General features: G+C 42.6%; 1 protein-coding gene across 1 annotated transcript; it reads right to left on the bottom strand.

Annotated features, from left to right (window-relative positions):
* Positions 1 to 8699: 8699 nt before the first annotated feature.
* LOC310874599 (kelch-like protein 20) lies at positions 8700 to 19802 on the bottom strand (the record flags this gene model as incomplete). Its single annotated transcript, XM_083787458.1, has 8 exons — positions 19665 to 19802; positions 17027 to 17109; positions 15990 to 16184; positions 15489 to 15623; positions 13862 to 14053; positions 12132 to 12275; positions 9739 to 9939; positions 8700 to 8729 (listed from the first exon to the last, which is right to left on the bottom strand). Exons 2-8 carry the CDS (start codon positions 17105 to 17107, stop codon positions 8700 to 8702), a joined length of 978 nt encoding a protein of 325 aa, XP_083643584.1. The 5' UTR covers positions 17108 to 17109; positions 19665 to 19802.
* Positions 19803 to 20817: the final 1015 nt, after the last annotated feature.

The raw sequence follows: 20817 nt of genomic DNA on the forward strand, positions 1-20817 counted from the left end.
TAAACAGAGCTAGAATGTTTAAACAGCACTGCTTCGGATCATGTTAAAAGCACCATCGTCCCCGAGGTGGATTCGAACCAACAACCTCTTGGTTTACAGCCAAGCGCTCTAGTCCACAGCGCCACACAAGGCTGTTGAGTGTTGAAGCAAAAGTGTGTGTATTGAATATGGATTCGGAGTCCCAGGGGCTTTACTATCTGAAGGCTAACATACAAAAGATCGCTTCAACAGTACAAAGAGGCAGATGTTACTGAGTGATGGTGTAGTAGGGGTTATTCAGCACAGAGAGTTCATGTTCAAATCCCACTCTTCCTAAAGTTTAATGCTAGAGTTATTGAGCTTCATTTACTGCTATTCTAGCAGTGGCTCACAGCCTCAGCCTCAGCCTGACTACCTCAAAACTCTAATTGTCGTAGTGGTTAAGATGTTGGCTTTCCACGTGGGAGACCAGGGTTCGATTCCCGGCTGTTACACTATCATAATTATAAAAGAAGACCTCAACAGCGCTAAGAAACATCTGATTAATATGATGCTGTGTTATTTAAACTTTACGAACTGAAGGCTAACGAACAAAATATCACTTCAAAATTACCAGGAGACTTTGCCTGAGAGTGTCTGACTGATGGTGCAATGGTCTAATCATCAGGCTTTCAGTACAGACATTCCATGTTCAAGTCCTGTTCCTCCTACAGCTCAATGCTGCAGTAATTTGAACTTTTCAAGGCTTGAATAAAAAATAAAAACTCAAAAGCACCAGGAGACATGTGCTGAATGCCCAAAGGTGCCTTGGCGTAATGGTGTGGAGCGCTTGACCCGTTGCCTCTGCTACAGGCAGTTGGCAGGGCCCAGTATGCAAATACACAGACTATTCTGTCTGTCAGATGATGGGCCAAATTGCTATTTTATTTTTAAACGTTTGACCTAATTCTTATCTGTAAAATTTTAGGTGGACAGGGTTCTTTCAAACATAACCCCCAACTGCTACTTTTCAGGAAACAGGGGGAGAGAGCTCCGTCTCCCGATGGTCCTCACTAGCACCTTGCTGACATGGGACTTGAACCTGCCAGAGGCAGGAGGTAGCAGAGGCAACCGATCAAGCACACCACACCATTGAGCTAAGGCACCTTGGGGCAATCAGCACATGTCTCCTGGTGCTTATGAGTTTTTATTTTTTATTCTAGCCTTGAAAAGTTCAAATTACTGCAGTATTGGTTGAGTATTAGTTTTGAACCAGTAACCTTTGGATTATGAACCTCAGATTTATCATAAAAATGATGAAAAACGAGGATTAAAAAAAAAATCAAAAAATCAAAAAAACAATGGGCTATAATCCATCGGTTTTTTTTTCTTTTTCATTTCTTTAAATTGAATTTTTGAAAAAAAAATGTAACCTCGTTTTTCATCATTTTTGAACATGGGCTATAGCCCATTACCGTACGGCATACTATAGCACGCCGTTTTTCATCATTTTTGAGGATTTGAAAAAAATTCAAAAATCCAAAAAACATGGGTTATAGCCCATCGTTTTTTGAATTTTTGAAGAAAAAAAATTAACCTTGTTTTTCATCATATTTGAACATGGGATATAGCCCCTACCGTACGGCATACTATAGCATGCCGTTTTTTATCATTTTTGAGGATTTGAAAAAAATTCAAATATTCAAAGAACATGGGTTATAGCCCATCGTTTTTTGAATTTTTGAAAAAAAAAATTAACCTCGTTTTTCATCATTTTTTAACATGGGCTATAGCCCCTACCGTACGGCATATTATAACACGCCGTTTTTCATCATTTTTGAGGATTTGAAAAAAATTCAAAAATTCAAAAAACATGGGTTATAGCCCATCGTTTTTGAACTTTTGATATATTTTTTTAACCTTGTTTTTCATCATTTTTGAACATGGGCTATAGCCCCTACTGTACGGCATACTATAGCAAGCCGTTTTTCATCATTTTTGAGGATTTGAAAAAAAATTAAAAATTAAAAAAACATGGGTTATAGCCCATCGTTTTTTGAATTTTTGATATATTTTTTTAACCTCGTTTTTCATCATTTTTGAACATGGGCTATAGCCCCTACCGTACGGCATACTATAGCAAGCCGTTTTTCATCATTTTTGAGGATTTGATAAAAAATAAGTCGAACTCGCCTTCCTCGACGAGGAGGTCGTCAATCGCGGAGAGGAAGTATTGACGGGCCCGCTTTCGGCGTCTCTGCTTCATGTGGTGGGTAGTTTCCACACACATGGGGCATTTGCCTGGGAGACTCACCGCTTCCTCAGCATGTGGAAGCCCCAGGCAGTATAGGCACTTGGTGTGCCGGTCCATCCCCGACATCAGGTTCCCGCAGTGCTCCGTCTGGCAGAGCTTCTGGGGTAGGGGGATGGCTCCCCTTCGATAGCGGCGGCCCTCTGCCTAGACCTTGTCGTCTCTTCCGCCATTCCTGCGGAACTTCTAGTTCTTCAGCGAGGAGAGTTCTGTGGGCTTACTAAACCTCGACAGGGGAGAGTTCTGTGGGCTTATTAAACCTCGACAGTGGATGCTAACGCTAGCTTGTTTCGAACTGGGCTAGCGTTTAGCTTAACGATGTTAGCCGCTTCTAGCGAGCTACACGTGTTGGGAAATTGTTCTATTTGGTCCGGTCGAACAAGGCGACAAACAGCAATATCCTTTTTTTCTTTTCTTCGTGAGTGTGGCTTAAACACTATCGAAAACACAAATTTCACCTCGCGGTACCGAGCAAAAACTTACGTATCACTCGTCCTGTTGAGATTTGTTTAGAAGTTTGGCTTTCTTTAGTGATGAGCTTGTCTGTCTCAATGCAGAAGAAGAAAACGAATGACGCCCAGACGGCAGTGCAGGTGTTTATACCCTCGGGGGAGGGACGTGCGTGCACTGCGTCATGACGTAAAAAAGCCCGTCGTAATATTATTAGAACGTGAGTGTATAAGATTTCTTCTGTCTTACGTCCAAGAATGGACATAACCCATAGTGAATTGATTCACGAGTAGACTTTAATATAACCACAGGTAAAAATAAACACTTCAGCTTTGTAAACACTTCTTTAGGTAATCTCAAGTAATATAAAGGTATCTCAAAACAATAACTCTTCACATTGTCTTTGCTTATAAATCAAATAAGAAAACATTTCAAATGCCTCTTATTAACCCAAAATAATAACAGGGTTACACCTATATGAAATGTCTTGTAGTTTACCGTTTTGCCTCATTCTGTTGTTCTATAACACACTGAGTATTTACTTTAAAGGTCTGGTGACAAAAATAAAAAAATATTAGTTTTTACCTCAATTGCACCCAAAAAACTTGAACTTTGAACATTCAGTGGATTTTCTTTGGTCTGGGGTTTTCTAAATAACTAGCCTCAAAAAGTGCTCCGATTTGCCTGTGGAGACGATGATTGACAGGTAAAATCCCTCAACAGTGACATCTGCTGGCAAATTGTTATTTTTTTCACTGTTGCTCCACTAATGTTCAAAGTTTAGGTTGTTTGGGTGTAATTGAGGTCATCAAACCTAAAAGAAATACAAACAAAAAAAACAATGAAAGTCATGAAAGCTTTAAAAATGCATGCGTAATTTCTTTCCTTAAATTATATAAAAATCAGTTAAAAATAAATGTCGTAGCGCCTACCATTTGGCATGTAATAAAACACAAGACTACATTCAAATCAAACATCAGAACAGTAACATTCTATAAAAAAAAAATATCTAAATAATTAGCAATACATGACCGTAATGGCACATCCTCTAGCAATAATAATAATAAAGTCAACCTAAACGGTTTGTTAACAAAAGAGCAGGCGAATGGAGGCGTCTACTGACAGGATTGATTGAATCGTTTATTAGACATACATTTAAAAACAGAGTTCATACGGTCAAACACTTATTTCAAAAAAGATAGCACAAAAAAAGTCCTTCCATTTCGACCTAATGTAATCAATTCATTCGCATGAAGAATAACAAAAAAACAAAAAAAACACTGTAAGTACAGAGTGGGGAAAAGGAGGGGGGAGGGGGTGTGATCACCTGTTTAAGGGAGAAGGATCATGTCCTCTCCCGCTGAAAAGTGGATAAAAGATGCAAGTGATCTGCATTTTTGAGGGAGGGGGTAAGGCCATTCCACGCCTGGGTGGCCGTGCTGTAGAAGGAGAATGTATCCATATTCGTTTTGAAATATAGGAGATGTATACTAATCCATAATATTGTCCTTGTCTATCGACCTCCCTATGAACATACATCTGTTTAATTTGATCCTCATACCATAATATAGCAAGAGAGAGAGAAAGTCACACTCGGACTAAGGTAACGTTTCACTAAGGTAACGTATTTTAGGATTAATAAATCCCATTTTGGCGAACGGAAAGAGCTCCAACTTTATACACTTGATGCAGATCCAATATGTAGGCCATCAAATCCAAGATAGGTAGGCATGACAGCCTACCGTGACGTCAGCCTTGCATGCCCTATTGAGCTCATTTCTAGTAGAAATGTTTTTTTACCCAATGGTGTGAATGTAATGGTTTCTTAGCAAGTGACGGGAGATACAATGGAAAGGTTTTTCTCCTGTGTGGAGTGTGGACACAAAGGTGTCTCTTCAGATGACTAGATCATTTGAAACTATGCAACACTAATTGCACAAAGAATGTTTTTTCTCCAGTGTGGACAGACTGGTGTGTCTTCAGGTGAGATGACTTTCTGAAACTCTTGTTACAATGTTTACATTGGAAAGGTTTTTCTCCAGTGTGAATGAGCTGGTGTGCTTTCAGGGAAGATGATGCAGTAAATCTTGTGTTACACTGTTTACATTGGAAAGGTTTTTCTCCAGTGTGGACACGCTGGTGTCTGTTCAAGTCACATGCCTGACTGAAAGCCATGTCACAATGTTTACATTGGAAAGGTCTTTCTCCAGTGTGGACACGCTGGTGTATCTTCAGGTGAGATAACTTACTGAAACTCTTGTTACAATGTTTACATTCGAAAGGTCTTTTTTCAGTATGGACATGCTGGTGTGTTTTCAAGTCACATGACCGACCGAAAGTCTTGTTACACTGTTTACATTTGAAAGGTTTTTCTCCAGTGTGGACATGCTGGTGTCTGTTCAGGTGAGATGGCTTACTGAAACTCTTGTTACAATGTTTACATTGGAAAGGTTTTTCTCCAGTGTGGACACGCTGGTGTCTGTTCAAGTCACATGGCTGACTGAAACTCTTGTAACAATGTTTACATTTGAAAGGTTTTACTACAGTGTGGACATGCTGGTGTCTCTTCAGGTGAGATAGCACTCTGAAACTCTTGTTACACAGTTTACATTGGAAGGGTTTTTCTCCAGTGTGAATGAGCTGGTGTGCTTTCAGGGAAGATGATGCAGTAAATCTTGTGTTACACTGTTTACATTGGAAAGGTTTTTCTCCAGTGTGGACACGCTGGTGTCTGTTCAAGTCACATGCCTGACTGAAAGCCATGTCACAATGTTTACATTGGAAAGGTCTTTCTCCAGTGTGGACATGCTGGTGTATCTTCAGGTGAGATAACTTACTGAAACTCTTGTTACAATGTTTACATTGGAAAGGTCTTTTTTCAGTATGGACATGCTGGTGTGTTTTCAAGTCACATGACCGACCGAAAGTCTTGTTACACTGTTTACATTTGAAAGGTTTTACTCCAGTGTGGACATGCTGGTGTCTGTTCAGGTGAGATGGCTTACTGAAACTCTTGTTACAATGTTTACATTGGAAAGGTTTTTCTCCAGTATGGACGCGCTGCTGCTTCTTCAGGGAACCTGAGTCACCGTCATCACCGTCTTTACTGGTCTCCCGATCATCACCGTCTTCAGTGACTTCAGTGGCAAATTTAACTTCAACTTCAGAGCAGTGGGAAGATATGTCTTCTCCATCATCATCATTTTCTTCTTCACCTTTCACTGCTAGTAATGTCAACGTTGACCCAACAGGTTCCTCTGGTCTTTGAAGTAGCTGTTCCTCATTAAAGTGTGGCGGCTCTGGTTCCTCCTGGAGCAGACTGGGGCTCCTCTCCTGTTCATCTTTAATGTATGGAGGCTCTGGTTCCTCCTGGAGCAGACTGGGGCTCCTCTCCTGTTCACGAGAAACCTCCTCTTTACCCACAACCATGTGCAGGATGTCTAGAAGCAGAAACATAACATGATGGTCAACACTGGATTCCTAAAATGTAAATCAATTCTTCTTCCATGTACAAAATGAGCTGTTAACTACCAAGATAAGATTGACTAGGGTAGGTACCCTCACAAAAAACATGCAGTAATCCTGGTCTCTAAACTGCCTCCCCCTGGCCAGCCGGGGCACCTGATGGAGGGGAAAGGAACTGGTTGGAATAATGTGTTCCTTCCACGTGCTACGTCCAACCAGGGAAACTCCCCCCTGCCAGGTGTAAAGGAGCAACTTGGACGCACAAGGAAGCTTGAGTTCAAGTCCGTTGCTCTCCCCAGGTTGGCGGAGGGTGTGTAGAGCCCAGGATCACATTAGATAATTGACACAGGGGTGAACAATGGGTTACAAAATCGTGGGATAAAAATGATAAAAAAAGAAGATAAGATTGACTAAACCGTTACTAACTACAGGTTATTACTGTAATTTTAGCAAAATACTAAAACAATAATTTGAAGTAATATATTTAGTAACACTTGCCCCAAAAGGAATAATGGTGTTACAGCATTTTTGTTTTATTTGAATCATGAAATTCTGAAACAATTCAAAAACATGAGCACCTGAGCTCTGACATTTGGGAGGAAATTAGTCACGCTAGTTCACGCCGTCAGTCAGCCGAGCAAGTATTTTTCACATCTGATAGAAATTGTGTCGCACATAATGGTACCGTTTCAGTTTTGTAAAGAGTAAGAAAGTGCAGACACTAAGCTTTCAATGGCTACGTTTACATGAGCAGTTAAATCCCCTTTTCATTCCGAATAGAAGTTAAATCGTATTAAAGGGTTAGTTCAGATTTTTTCAACTTAAGTTGTATGAAATACTTGCCATTAATATAGTGGTTGCAACTGTATTAATTGATTGCCCGAGTCCCGTGGTGGGAGTTCTGCTCTGGTTTTGGTGAAATATCAAGTAGTTCCGGTCATTTTGTGGGGGGTGCTGGGGGCCACGCAGTAAAAATAAATGAATCGACAAAACTAACGTCATTTGTATTGTTGACCTATTTCTAAAATATTAGTGCAACTTTCGTTCTTTTTTTACCACTCTATCACACAGAACTATGTTTTTTGTGTCCATATCACTACGCCCAAAAAATAGTTCCATGTGATAGAGGGGTCAAAGTTCAACGAAAGTCATGCTAATATTTTTTTTAAAGGTCACCAATACAAATTACGTTCGTTTTGTGGATAAATTTACTTTTACTGCGTGGCCCCAGTGCCCCCCACAAAATGACCGGAACTACTTAATATTCACTAAAACCAGAGCAGAACTCCCACCACAGGACTCTGGCAATCAATTAATACAGTTGCAACCACTATATTAATGGCAAGTATTTCATACAACTTAAGTTCAAAAAATCTGAACTATCCCTTTAAACGTTGTTATGTAAACACCTACAAAAACTTACATCCGAATGAAAACGCTCGATGCGATCTAAAAACCATTCCGATGTCACTGGCCGGATTACTCCGATGTTCAATGCGATTGAAAGAAAATTGGACTCATGTATACACTGCTTCGGATGTAAATTAATTCTGGTCTTTCTGAGCATGCTCATTTCCATTGCGCTCCAACTCCAAGGCGCTCATAAGCCTCATATCCAAGGCGCGCTGAGGAGTTTGCACATAGAGCGCGTTATTTCGTGCATTTTGTGTGTGTGTGTGTGTGTGTGTGTGTGTTCAACGGTCTCTCTCTCACACTCTCTCTCTCTCTCTCTCTCTCTCTCTCTCTCTCTCAAAAATAACGAGCGACCCGATACAATAATAATCAGTGTGTTGCGTGCCCTGGCCGTGCTGTAGATAATAAAGTAGGCTACACATAAAAACGAGATGATCACCTTCCCAGCGGAGAAGGGGAGCCGCAGCAGGTGGGGAAAAAAAGACGGTAAACATAGTATGTCCGTCCTTATCCAAGCAGCAGCCTCAAAACTACTGCGGAATGAAATGATGGGATTTCAAAGTGTCGTCTTTCGTCTGAAAGTCACAATGAATGAACTGCCTATATTTTATGTGTCCAACAGATGGCGTAGTTTCACGTGAATTAACATGTATCATGTCTTCTATCACTTCTCCATATAAACACTCATTCGGAATGACCATTTCCCATGTAAACTCGTGGCAAAAAACATTACATCGGATGTATTTTATTCTGAAGTATTTATTCGGAATGATCACCCTTCATGTAAACGTAGCCAATGACAAAATCCATGATTCCATTTGCACAGAATCCAATAAGGTTTGAAATTACACTAGCAACTGGACTATATTATGAGTGTCCTGGTATTTTGTGTTTTTGTGCAGTGAAAATAAGACATTGTGGCAGCCCTACAGAAGAGAAAATATTGCAGTAAGGAAGAGCACATGGAACTTACTGAGGTGTGGGTGGTCTTCAACTTCCTGTTTAATAGAAATGTCTTCAGGTTCCTCTTTTTTAATAGAAATGTCTTCAGGTTCCTCCTTTTCAATAGAAGCGTCCCTGGCTGAGTCTGGAGAGCTCATCTTCACCTGCGGTCTGGATTCCACACACTGGTCTGAAAGCAAGTGAATAAGGAAGGACTTTAATAACTGGAGACAAGTTTTGTCATGTCATCCTGAACTCCATATCATATCATGCCAGGTTGAAACTCTGTGCTCTGACAACGATGGCTCCGTTATGTTCTCATCGACCATCTGGCCTCGGCATCTACTCAAGGGATGCAAGGACTGGACTTCTCCTTAACACGATTTTTACATACGACGTATGAGACCGTCATAAGGATTAGAAACGATTGTAGCCTTGAACATATCTGTACGTCATAGCGCATCCTCAATGATACGGGGCGAGATAAGAATATTCAGAATTTTTCCTATTTATTTTTTTGGCATTTCGCTTTTCGCTTGCCGTACGCTAACGCTCTGTGCAATTATTAGCTTGTCATTGACTCCCATGTTAGCGCGGCGGAAAGAATGACTCGTATCTCCTAATCCAGGGCGCTCTCCGTGGTGATGAATGGATCGATATGCTGGCGCTTCGTTTCTGCTCCTCATCCGTCTCTCCCGCAAAATATGAACGCTTTTTGGATCATATATCGTATAAATTAAAATGATCGGGATGTTAAGGTCAACACTTTTAGCGCTAGCATTTATTGACAAATTATGATATAATTCATGCCAGCATTTTTGGCCAGAAAGGGATTTCTTTTCACAAGACAGGAGAATCATTTTCAATGTCATGATTGATTGATTGAAAAAGTTATTAATTATTGTTATATATATATGTTATTCAGTATGTAAAATGGGTACAGTTTAGAGATGCACAATATAAACTGTAGCGTATTGGAATCAGCCATATCGGCCATACAAATACCATATCGGTATCGATCGCTCTCAAAATAATCCACATTATTTTCACAGATATAGATGACACAATAATAATGTAAACGTCATGGTTAACACATTTACCGCAGAGATCGCCTTTCGACGCCTCCTAGTCTAAACACCCTCCCTGCCGCGATTACCTTTTGACGCCTATTTGAATATTTATTGATTACGGTAATTTACCGCAATCATGCATGGCATGCATGTGTCCAGCAGGGTACCTGTGATCCTGCGTGGGCGTGCTGTGTCAGAGTATGGCTGCTCCCCCTTGGCCTCAGAGATGAACCTCTGACAGCCCTGCTGCTCTTTCACCACCTCCAGACTCTCAACCACAGTGTGGAGGTAGGAGGGACTGATGAGAGGCAGACGGATGTGCTCCAACACCTTCAAGAACACAGAACACTAATTATGTATTAGTCCAACTGGAACATTATATAAAGATCTAGAAAGATGCAATCCTGTGAGTGTGGTTGCCTATCTCTATAGACCGATTCCGTAGCGGTTTCATGGTCGCAGCCTACGTATTAAACCCTCACCAGGCGCACCTCTTCCACTATAGTGAACGGCAGAGTGACTGATGTTTAGTCTGCCTCAAACGTTACTCTTTTACCTCCTTTTTACTATGTGGAAGAAGGGACATCCGCACACTGCCACTTGCTAGTTCAGAGCAATTTTATTAATTGAGCAACGTTTCGGTCTTGCAACCTTCCTCAGGCTCCTTTTTACTAACACTAACATTACAAAGATGCCCAGAACATCGGGATGAACCTGTGTAGTTTATGGCTGCTAGGCTGCTCCAACAGTAGTGGCAACATAAAAAAGAAAAAGAAAACGGAATGCCAAAATATCCACCGCGGTGGCTGAGACCAGAGCCATTGAGTAATGTTTGAGACGAAGCAGTGAAAGGTCCTGAAAGATACCCAATCTTTCCGTTTTATGAACCCAAGGCTGCTGTACTTTATACCTCATACTTTAACCCATTCTGACCGGGCACCCATTTTGGTGTCAGCATCATGTTATGCTTTAGCTATTTAAAAATAGCAGATCTACAAGCTCATATCGCGCCACCGAGTGGCGCGATACGAGCTTGTAGGTCTGCTATTTTTGACTGTGACATTTTTAGAATCTGATCTCAGGTCAGAATGGGTTCGTCAGACCAGTGTGTGTCCAGCGGAAACCTCGTTATGAATCTGATCTCAGGTCAGAATGGGTTAAATGCTTAGTATACCATGAGACCAGCTACGGAATCGGTCTATAGGAAACCACACCTATTGTAGGTAAAAGTTTGACAGGAGTTTCATTGAGTCGGTTATGTCACTGTATACTGTCCAATCAGATGAGGCCAAAAGCACACAAAAGCGAATCGCTGGCCAATCGGATGGAGAATAGAGTTATTGCACGATTTCCAGTGAAAAGGTTCCAGATATTTTGAAGTTGTGTGAATTTCTGCCTCTGTGGGGGGTATGTATATATGCAAATATCATGACCAACGGCATTGTAAGACTAACCAATAGGACTCAATGATGAAATTAATAATACATTAAATTAACAAAATAAAATAAAATATAAATGTTGCCCAAAGGCATCGTTGGTCCCTGCAGGGTTCAGGCTCATTCATAGTCTGGATTTTCGCAGCTGAAATAATGTTGAGCGGTGGTTGAGTAAAAACAGAGAGAAGGGCTGGAGCGGTGGTGGTGCTTTGCTCTTCACCGCGGCTCGTGACGTCACGTTGTAGTTCAGTGGTCACCTCAGTGACGTCATGTTGTAGTTCAGTGGTCACCTCAGTGACGTCATGTTGTAGTTCAGTGGTCACCTCAGTGACGTCATGTTGTAGTTCAGTGGTCACCTCAGTGACGTCATGTTGTAGTTCAGTGGTCACCTCAGTGACGTCATGTTCTAGTTCAGTGGTCACCTCACCACCGAAGATCCAGACTATGAATGAGCCTTTAAACATTTTTAAACAGCGATGGAATGCAATAACAATAGCTTTCCTATAGGCAACCACACTAATCATGCATATTACACTATAGGCGACCACACTAATCATGCAATTACACGCCAGTACTACATACACAGTAGATGTCCTACTACATATACAGTAGATGCCAAGCATGTAGTGGAAAGAGACTCTAGAAAAGACCTTTCATTTAGAAGACCTCTGACCTTTCATTTAGAAGACCTCCAGATAGACAGAGACCTCTGACTGTCTTACAAGGTGAGAGACTAAAGACATTACTGACCTGTCCAAAGCTCTGCTTGTGGGTAGGACTCTTGTTTAAATGACTGATCTGTCCAAAGCTCTGCTTGTGGGTAGGACTCTTGTTTAAATTACTGACCTGTCCAAAGCTCTGCTTGCGGGTAGGACTCTTGTTTAAATGACTGACCTGTCCAAAGCTCTGCTTGTGGGTAGGACTCTTGTTTAAATGACTGACCTGTCCAAAGCTCTGCTTGTGGGTAGGACTCTTGTTTAAATGACTGACCTGTCCAAAGCTCTGCTTGCGGGTAGGACACTTGTTTAAATGACTGACCTGTCCAAAGCTCTGCTTGTGGGTAGGACTCTTGTTTAAATGACTGACCTGTCCAAAGCTCTGCTTGCGGGTAGGACACTTGTCTAACCACATCATGGCAGCCTCAAACACCGTGATCTCCTCTGGAACATTCAGATGGTCACTGGAGAGAACCTCTGTCAGTCTTTCCACAGAGAGAGAGAGGAACGCTTCCTATTGGTAGATGGAAAGAAAAGAAAATGTGATTAACTGATACATGAAGACACTGTTCCAAAGTTCCCATACTATCACACTGGTGATAGATGGTTTCTTTAGTGAAGTGTGACTGTAGCGTATTAAAGATGAAGTGCCACAATTTTTTTTTGTGTCTATGAGGTGACAGTACTTCATTAGACACCCTGGAGTCGTTTTTATGTGCAATGGTGTATTAACTTTGTATTTAGGGTTTCTTCCTGAAGAGTGAACCCTTGACAGTCAAACGGGCCAATGAAGTAAACAGCAATATAGTGACATCACAATATCAGCCCCTCCCCTAACCCCTCCGCCTTTATCATACAACTACAGCTGTGGGTGTGGCTTCAGTTCAAGTGGATCACGACCCATCACCATCCACCAGGCAAACCAGGCATACTTAATGAACTGGTGGGCGTGTCCACATAAAAGCATGCTTTTAACAAATACTGTACACTTTTTGGGAAATGTTCTTCCTCGTTATATTATAATAATACCTGATGATCATGTTTTTTTTTTTTTTTAAGATATTTTTTTGCGGCTTACGCCTTTATTGATTTTTTAAGGGATAGAAAGTAGGCTGACAGGAAACGGGAGAGAGATGGGGGGATGACATGCGGTAAAGGCCGTGTCGGGTCCGGGAGTCGAACCCGCGGCACACCGCGACTGGATCACCAGTCCGGTGCCCAGACCGTTACGCTACGGCCTGGGCCGATGATCATGTTTTAGGGTGGGAAAGAATTCTGGCACTCCATCTTTAACACTAATCGCCCAGGGTTATTTAACCCATTTTGACTCGAGATCAGATTCTAAAAATCTCTTCTACATCCTGACAGTTTTCTGAAAAAGCTATGTTTCTATGTCAGTGGTTCTTCGATTTTTCAAAAATAGCAGACCTACAAGCTCGTAGCGCGCCACCGAGTGGCACGCTATGAGCTTGTAGATCTGCTATTTTCAATAGCTAAAGCATAACATAATGCACCAAAAGGGGTTCCCCACCCAAAATAGGTTAATCCACTGAATCAGAGCGCCCAGCGATTTATAGCAGCGGAGCACATTTAGCGACGCACCAGCCGCTATCCCGGATGTAGCTGAAGTAGCCAGATGTAGCCAAAACACTCCCGAGGCGATCGGGATAATTCTAACGCAACTAGCGGCGGGACCGCGATGGGCCGTCTAACACATAATCTTTGCTTAGAATTGGACGGAATGATTTAGATCAATAGAGTTATTCACGTTTTAAGATTTTCTGTCTCCTCGGTTTCCACCAGGAAAAGACATTGAATGTCGCGCAATAGACGCTGCTCCCAGCCTGTGGAGCGATGCGATCAGTTTTGATATCAATAAATCTCCGTCCTTTTTATCAATCTCCGTCCTGAGCGTCCGGCGTTACTAATTGATTTAACGGAGAACTCCGTCCTTGCCGCTCGGAGTGTTAATATGCGTATATGTAATCACTGTGACAGATTGAATGTTTCTATGCAGGTGGTGTGGGTCAGTTGTGATGGTGGGTAATAGTTGAGTAATAGTAATAAAACAACCACTGTGTATGATCCTCAACCACTGACCTGCTGGTAGAGGACAGCGAAGTGTTCCAGAATGTGATCCAAGCCGTGTTTCTTCAACATTCCACAGGAGTGGTCGTCGGCACTAGAGTAAAACTCCACACAGTTGGTGGTGTCCAAGCAACGCTTCATGTATTCACAGCAGGCCTCTCGCACAGACGTGACTTCCAGCAGGTCTGATGCCGCCAGCAGAGCCTGGAACAAATTAACAGAATGTCTCTATTAAGCACCGATATTATCTATATTAACAAGTGAGAAGTTGTCACGTGGCGCAAGCGAACTAGCCAATGAAAAGATGTGCGCAAATTGTAACTCTGTCATTCCTCTACCGTTTTGGACGGGGGTGGGCTCATTTGAATCGTGTCGCCCCCCTGGGGGCGTCTTTGGGGTTTCTCAAGTTTCGGGGACCCCCAGGGACCCCCAAATGGTAACTCTGTCATTCCTCTACCGTTTTGGATGGGGGTGGGCTCATTTGAATCGTGTCGCCCCCCTGGGGGCGTCTTTGGGGGTCTCAAGGTTCGGGGACCCCCAGGGACCCCCAAATGGTAACTCTGTCATTCCTCTACCGTTTTGGACGGGGGTGGGCTCATTTTAATTGTGTGAATCGGGAAATAGCTTGGTTAAATGTCCATATCAAGTGATATCTGAAAAGTGTGTGTGAGAGAGAGCTATAGTAAGAAGAATATGCAGAATAATATAAATGGTTCTGTCTCCCTCCCATCAATAAAGATCTATCATGAAAATGTCAAGAGTTACCATGTGGGGGTCCCCGAACCTCCTAAACCCCGATAATGCGCCCAGAGAGGCAACACGATTCCAACCAACCCCTGTCCAAAACGGTTGAGAATTGATAGTTACCATTTGGGGGTTCCTGGGGGTCCCTGGGGGTCCCCCAACCTTGAGACCCCAAAGACGACACGATTCAAATGAGCCCACCCCCGTCCAAAACGGTAGAGGAATGACAGAGTTACCATTTGGGGGTCCCTGGAGGTCCTTGAGGGTCCCCGAACCTTGAGACCCCCAAAGACGCCCCCAGGGGGGCGACACGATTCAAATGAGCCCACCCCCGTCCAAAACAGTAGAGAAATTACCATTTCGGTACAAACAAAAAAATATGTTTTTTTTGGGGGGGGGTTTCCGTCCGGCCGACCCACGCACGGACCGGCCGACCTATCCACGGACCAGCCGACCTATTTCACCTGCCGGCCCATCGGCCGGTACCCCCCCCCCTTTAGCAATGCTAGTGTGCGTGTGTTGCTCTCAGACATGCTTTTGTGTGTGTGTGTGTGTGTGTGTGTGTGTGTGTGTGTGTGTGTGTGTGTGTGTGTGTGTGTGTGTGTGTCTCAGATCTCAGACATGCTTTTATTTGTTATTGTCAGTAGTAAGAGAAGTAGCCTACAACACTGCCCTGGGTAAATACAGAATAGATATATTATATTTAAAATAATCACTATATTATCCACAAATGGCTCAATAAAGGAGAGGATGTTACACTATTAATTATACATGTCTTAAATTGACATTGAGCTTTTTGTTAAATAAACATTTGACCTCTTATTTAAGCTATTTTATACCATTTTGGAACCGAAATAGGGAACAATGAATGAGGTTTATGATGTTTATACATTACCTGCACATTATCAGTATTGATGGAGACCTTAGACGTGTAGGCGTAGTTCACCAGCAAACCAATCATCTGAGGTTCCAGTCCACTGATGGTCACTCTGTCCTGTGTGGACTCCCTCATACCAGATATAAACGTGGCCTGTTCACATTGAAAAGATGAACGGTTGGCTTGGAGTGGAGTGTCCATAGTTTCTTTCTCATTTACATTGTTAATTGATTAATTAATTTGGTGCAGATGATACATTGTGAAAGCGAAGGCAGACTTTAAATGTCATTGCCTTAAACAAAAAAAAACACGGTGAAGCAGCTCTCTGCTTCTAGGGGCAGACGGCGTGGAACAAACTTCCACTGTACCTTCGACAGGCAGCCTCTGTAGACATTGTTAAAGTGCAGCTCAAGACCTACTTCTACACTCTTGCTTTTAATTGATCTTTTAAATTCCTTGTTATTCATGTCCTCACTGTATTATTTTAACACCAGCAGGTCAATAAAAGTGTGCATTTACCTCAAAGTAAGGGCTGAAGGAGGCCAGTACAGCACGATGGCAGGGGACCTCCTGCCCCTCAGAGCACAGAATCACATCACACAAGACACTGTTGAGACGCAGCCAGTTGAGGCCCTTTAACAGCTTGCTGGGATTTTGGAAGTCCACAAACACCTCAGCCTTCAGGGAGGTTGGAGGTACACCGGTGCCGTCCTCCTGAAGTGCAAAGACAACAACAGATTCCAGAGAGACATTTATAAATCAGACAAATAAACTACTATTCATCTGTGAGTCATGATTGCTGATCTGGCAACGACCACAAATACATTGTAATGTGCACCCCTGCTTATATGAGACAATTTAAAATGAAACCTCTATGACAGCGCTGACATAATGAAGTGACATTATTCCGTAGTCGTAGAGTGTTAAACGCAGTCCATACTATCTACGACCATCAAACTTTTCGTCGGAAAGCTCCGGTACAACTACAACATGACGTCACTCGCAACTTCTGAAACGCATTCCTCCGAATTTTTGTTCTGAAAGCTGCACTCCCATATGATGTGACTCTCCGAACTCTACTTCAGAGAAGAAATTAAAGTCTGATCTTTCCGACGAAAAGTTCGGTGGTCGGAGAGAGTATGGACTGTCCTTTAGCCCTTCGGTCGCCTATATTAACCCATTTTGGGGCGGGAACCCCTTTTGGTGTTTTAAGGATTATCTTCTACTTTAGCTATTGAAAAGTCGTGAAAATGCGAGGCAAATGTTTGAATACATATTCTTTCAGAGAGTTTTTAACTAAAATCTTTGCTTCTGGGAGGTCCCTGGAACAACATATTTTCAGAAGGGGGTCGGCGGCAAATTACATAACATTTATGGGGTCCTTGACATGAAATACTGAGAACCACTGATATAGAGAAACATGATAATAATAATAATAATAACTGATATAGAGAAACATGAGGTTTTTCAGAATTGTTTCATGATTTAGAATAATTAATTTTCTCTACGTCTAAATGGGTCTTACTGTGAAATGATGCTTGGAAACGGTCACTCACATGGTCAGTGTCCAGTCGCATCCTCTTGGCAGACTGCGGTGATTCTCTCTGGCTGGCAGCATCCAGGATGTTGTCAGCCATGGCTGAGGTGAGGTGGAGAGAGAACAAACTACATTACTGTTACATGTGGTTTAACTCATGGCTGAGGTGAGGTGAGGTGGAGAGAGAACTCACTACATTACTGTTACATGTGGTTTAACTCATGGCTGAGGTGAGGTGAGGTGGAGAGAGAACTCACTACATTACTGTTACATGTGGTTTAACTCATGGCTGAGGTGAGGTGAGGTGGAGGAGAGAGAACTCACTACATTACTGTTACATGTGGTTTAACTCATGGCTGAGGTGAGGTGGTGGAGAGAGAACAAACTACATTACTGTTACATGTGGTTTAACTCATGGCTGAGGTGAGGTGGAGGAGAGAGAACAAACTACATTACTGTTACATGTGGTTTAACTCATGGCTGAGGTGAGGTGGTGGAGAGAGAACAAACTACATTACTGTTACATGTGGTTTAACTCATGGCTGAGGTGAGGTGGTGGAGAGAGAACAAACTACATTACTGTTACATGTGGTTTAACTCATGGCTGAGGTGAGGTGGAGGAGAGAGAACTCACTACATTACTGTTACATGTGGTTTAACTCATGGCTGAGGTGAGGTGGTGGAGAGAGAACAAACTACATTACTGTTACATGTGGTTTAACTCATGGCTGAGGTGAGGTGGAGGAGAGAGAACAAACTACATTACTGTTACATGTGGTTTAACTCATGGCTGAGGTGAGGTGGTGGAGAGAGAACAAACTACATTACTGTTACATGTGGTTTAACTCATGGCTGAGGTGAGGTGGTGGAGAGAGAACAAACTACATTACTGTTACATGTGGTTTAACTCATGGCTGAGGTGAGGTGGTGGAGAGAGAACAAACTACATTACTGTTACATGTGGTTTAACTCATGGCTGAGGTGAGGTTACTTAACTATGCTCCCCCCTATACAAAATAGGGAGGAGCATATGAGACATATCCTTACTGAACCAGGGAGAGGTCAGTCAAACATGTGTTCTCTCTAGAGAAAATAAATAATCTGTCTGTATGCGATTGCGATCTGACCATTATTATTTTGACCATTATATCATGCTCGTTTGAGGACAGGTAGAGAGAGAGCAGAGCATACATGTGTTTGGGAATGTTGCTGAAGGTTATGTTATTTTGTCAGCTGACAGTGACACCCAAATCAAAGAAACCATACGGCGTGTATTTAATTATTTGATATCTCCGACAGTCAACGCACTGCAAGACTACAATGGAAGCATAATTCTGACGGCCCGCGGTGGAATGGACAAGTTAGAGTATAAAAACGGACAGGACAGACCCATTACTGTTGTGGATCAACGTTATGTCATTTTGTCATCCGACACCTAAACCATACAGTGTTTATTTAATTGTATACAATGGTAGGCCTATATGTCTCCACAGTGAGGCTGGAAAGCTTAGCAGACTACTACTACTACTATAGCCTACTAGCCTACATGGTAGGCAGAAAAATGGCAACCAGAATAACTCGTTCTGAGTAAAACCCCTCCCTATGCCCCATTGTTTGAAATGACGTAGGCCTACTCATTCTACTGTGAATAACATATTCGACCATTCAATCAAAACTCTCTCTCTCTTGCAAATAGTACAACACACTGATATGTAACGTTATGGTTTATAATAGTGATGAATGATGCAACCACCAACCAGAGTGATCTAGTAAGAGAGAGGACAACTATAGCGTTGACTCCCATTGTAACAATGGAATGCGGAAGTGCTCATTCTATCTCAATGGGATAGTTCCAACTTCCAGCCATAGGAGCAATGTTTGGAACTATAGCCCATATAGGCACCCGCTTTGCGGCGAGATCAAAGCGTGACTCTCCCTATACTTTACACTCTGGAATCAACCAAACAATTAATGTATACATTGTAACGTACACTCTGAGCTGGAATCGATCCCCACCTCAGTAGGCCTAGAGCAGGCAACACGCCACACGAAGAGAGCTATAGCTCCCTTTGGAGGAGCGCGTTACAATATTATTAGGCTTAGGCCTACTGCTAGTAACTAACTACCTACCGCTTGTTTTGTTTAGGATACATTGATGACAAACAAGCAGATGTGAGAGAAATAGCCTACGACTCTAGTTCAATCTTAAAAGACGAGTCAATAATATAAAAGATGGCCTGCTACATAGATGAAAAACAACGTGAGATTGGTGAATCGGTTCATCTTTTTACCTGTAGCTGTTTCTTTCAGTGGTTGAGCTGCTGACAAACAAACGTCCCCCTTTTAGTTTTAGTATTAGTGTCAACAACTCTATGGTGTCAACAGTCCTGCAGCAGCCATCATCATCATCCCCTTCCCTGCTGGAGTCTTTATCACAGAATTCTACAAGTAGACAGCGGGGATTAACCTATTTTGACCTGAGATCAGATTCTGAAAAGGCTATGTTTCTATCATCTATGTCAGTCGTTCTTCGATTTTTCAAAAATAGCAGACCTACAAGCTCATAGCACGCCACTTTTCAATAGCTAAAACATAACATAATACTACATAGATGAAAAACAACAACGTGAGATTGGTAAATCGGTTCATCTTTTTACCTGTAGCTGTGTTTCTTTCAGTGGTTGAGCTGCTGACAAACAAACGTCCCCCTGCTGCTTAACGACCACACCGTTTTCAATTCATACGACACCTTTTAGTTTTAGTATTAGTGTCAACAACTCTATGGTGTCAACAGTCCTGCGGGCGAACCATAGAATATAAAGAAGGATAGAGACTGAACCGGCGCGATAGCCGCGCCCCCGGCAGCGTCTAGTGAGCTAATCTAGTGAGCTAATTTAAGACTTCCGGTGGACGATCTCTTCAAAATAAGAGTACCCTCTAGAGTATTGAAAAAAAGTTTAATTTGCACATTAAAACTACAAATTAAGCATTTAAATGATGCTATATGATGCTATAAGACACACATTATGTTTCTGTGTAAGAATAAGTAATTAAATCCTTATAATAATAATAATAAAGTTATCTAAATGGATAAATGCTATTCACTGGAGTGCATGGACTTTATAAAGTGGACACTGGACAAAAGACGGCTCCGCAAGGCAACTATCTGGACATACCCACGCGTTCGGGGAGATGTCCTATACCACACCCCACTCTCCGCTAAGCGGGAGAGGTGTAAAATTCACAGCAGCAGACCTTCTACTGGGGTCAAGGCTGACAAAAAGTACCGTTTCCGGACCCAGAATGGACACTGGACAAAAGACGGCTCCGCGAGGCAACTATCTGGACATACCCACGCGTTCGGGGAGATGTCCTGTACCACACCCCACTCTCCGCTAAGCGGGAGAGGTGTAAAATTCACAGCAGCAGACCTTCTACTGTGGTCAACGCTGAAAAAAGTACCGTTTCCGGACCCAGAATGGACACTGGACAAAGAGGCCTCCGCGAGGCAACTATCTGGACATACCCACACGTTCGGGGAGATGTCCTCTACCACACCACACTCTCCACTAAGCGGGAGAGGTGTAAAATTCACAGCAGCAGACCTTCTACTGGGGTCAATGCTGACAAAAAGTACCGTTTCCGGACCCAGAATGGACACTGGACAAAGAGGCCTCCGCGAGGCAACTATCTGGACATACCCACACGTTCGGGGAGATGTCCTCTACCACACCACACTCTCCGCTAAGCGGGAGAGGTGTAAAATTCACAGCAGCAGACCTTCTACTGGGGTCAATGCTGACAAAAAGT

This window comes from Protomyctophum parallelum (genome assembly GCF_964188405.1).
Source record: "Protomyctophum parallelum genome assembly, chromosome: 17".
Taxonomy (NCBI): Eukaryota; Metazoa; Chordata; class Actinopteri; order Myctophiformes; family Myctophidae; genus Protomyctophum; species Protomyctophum parallelum.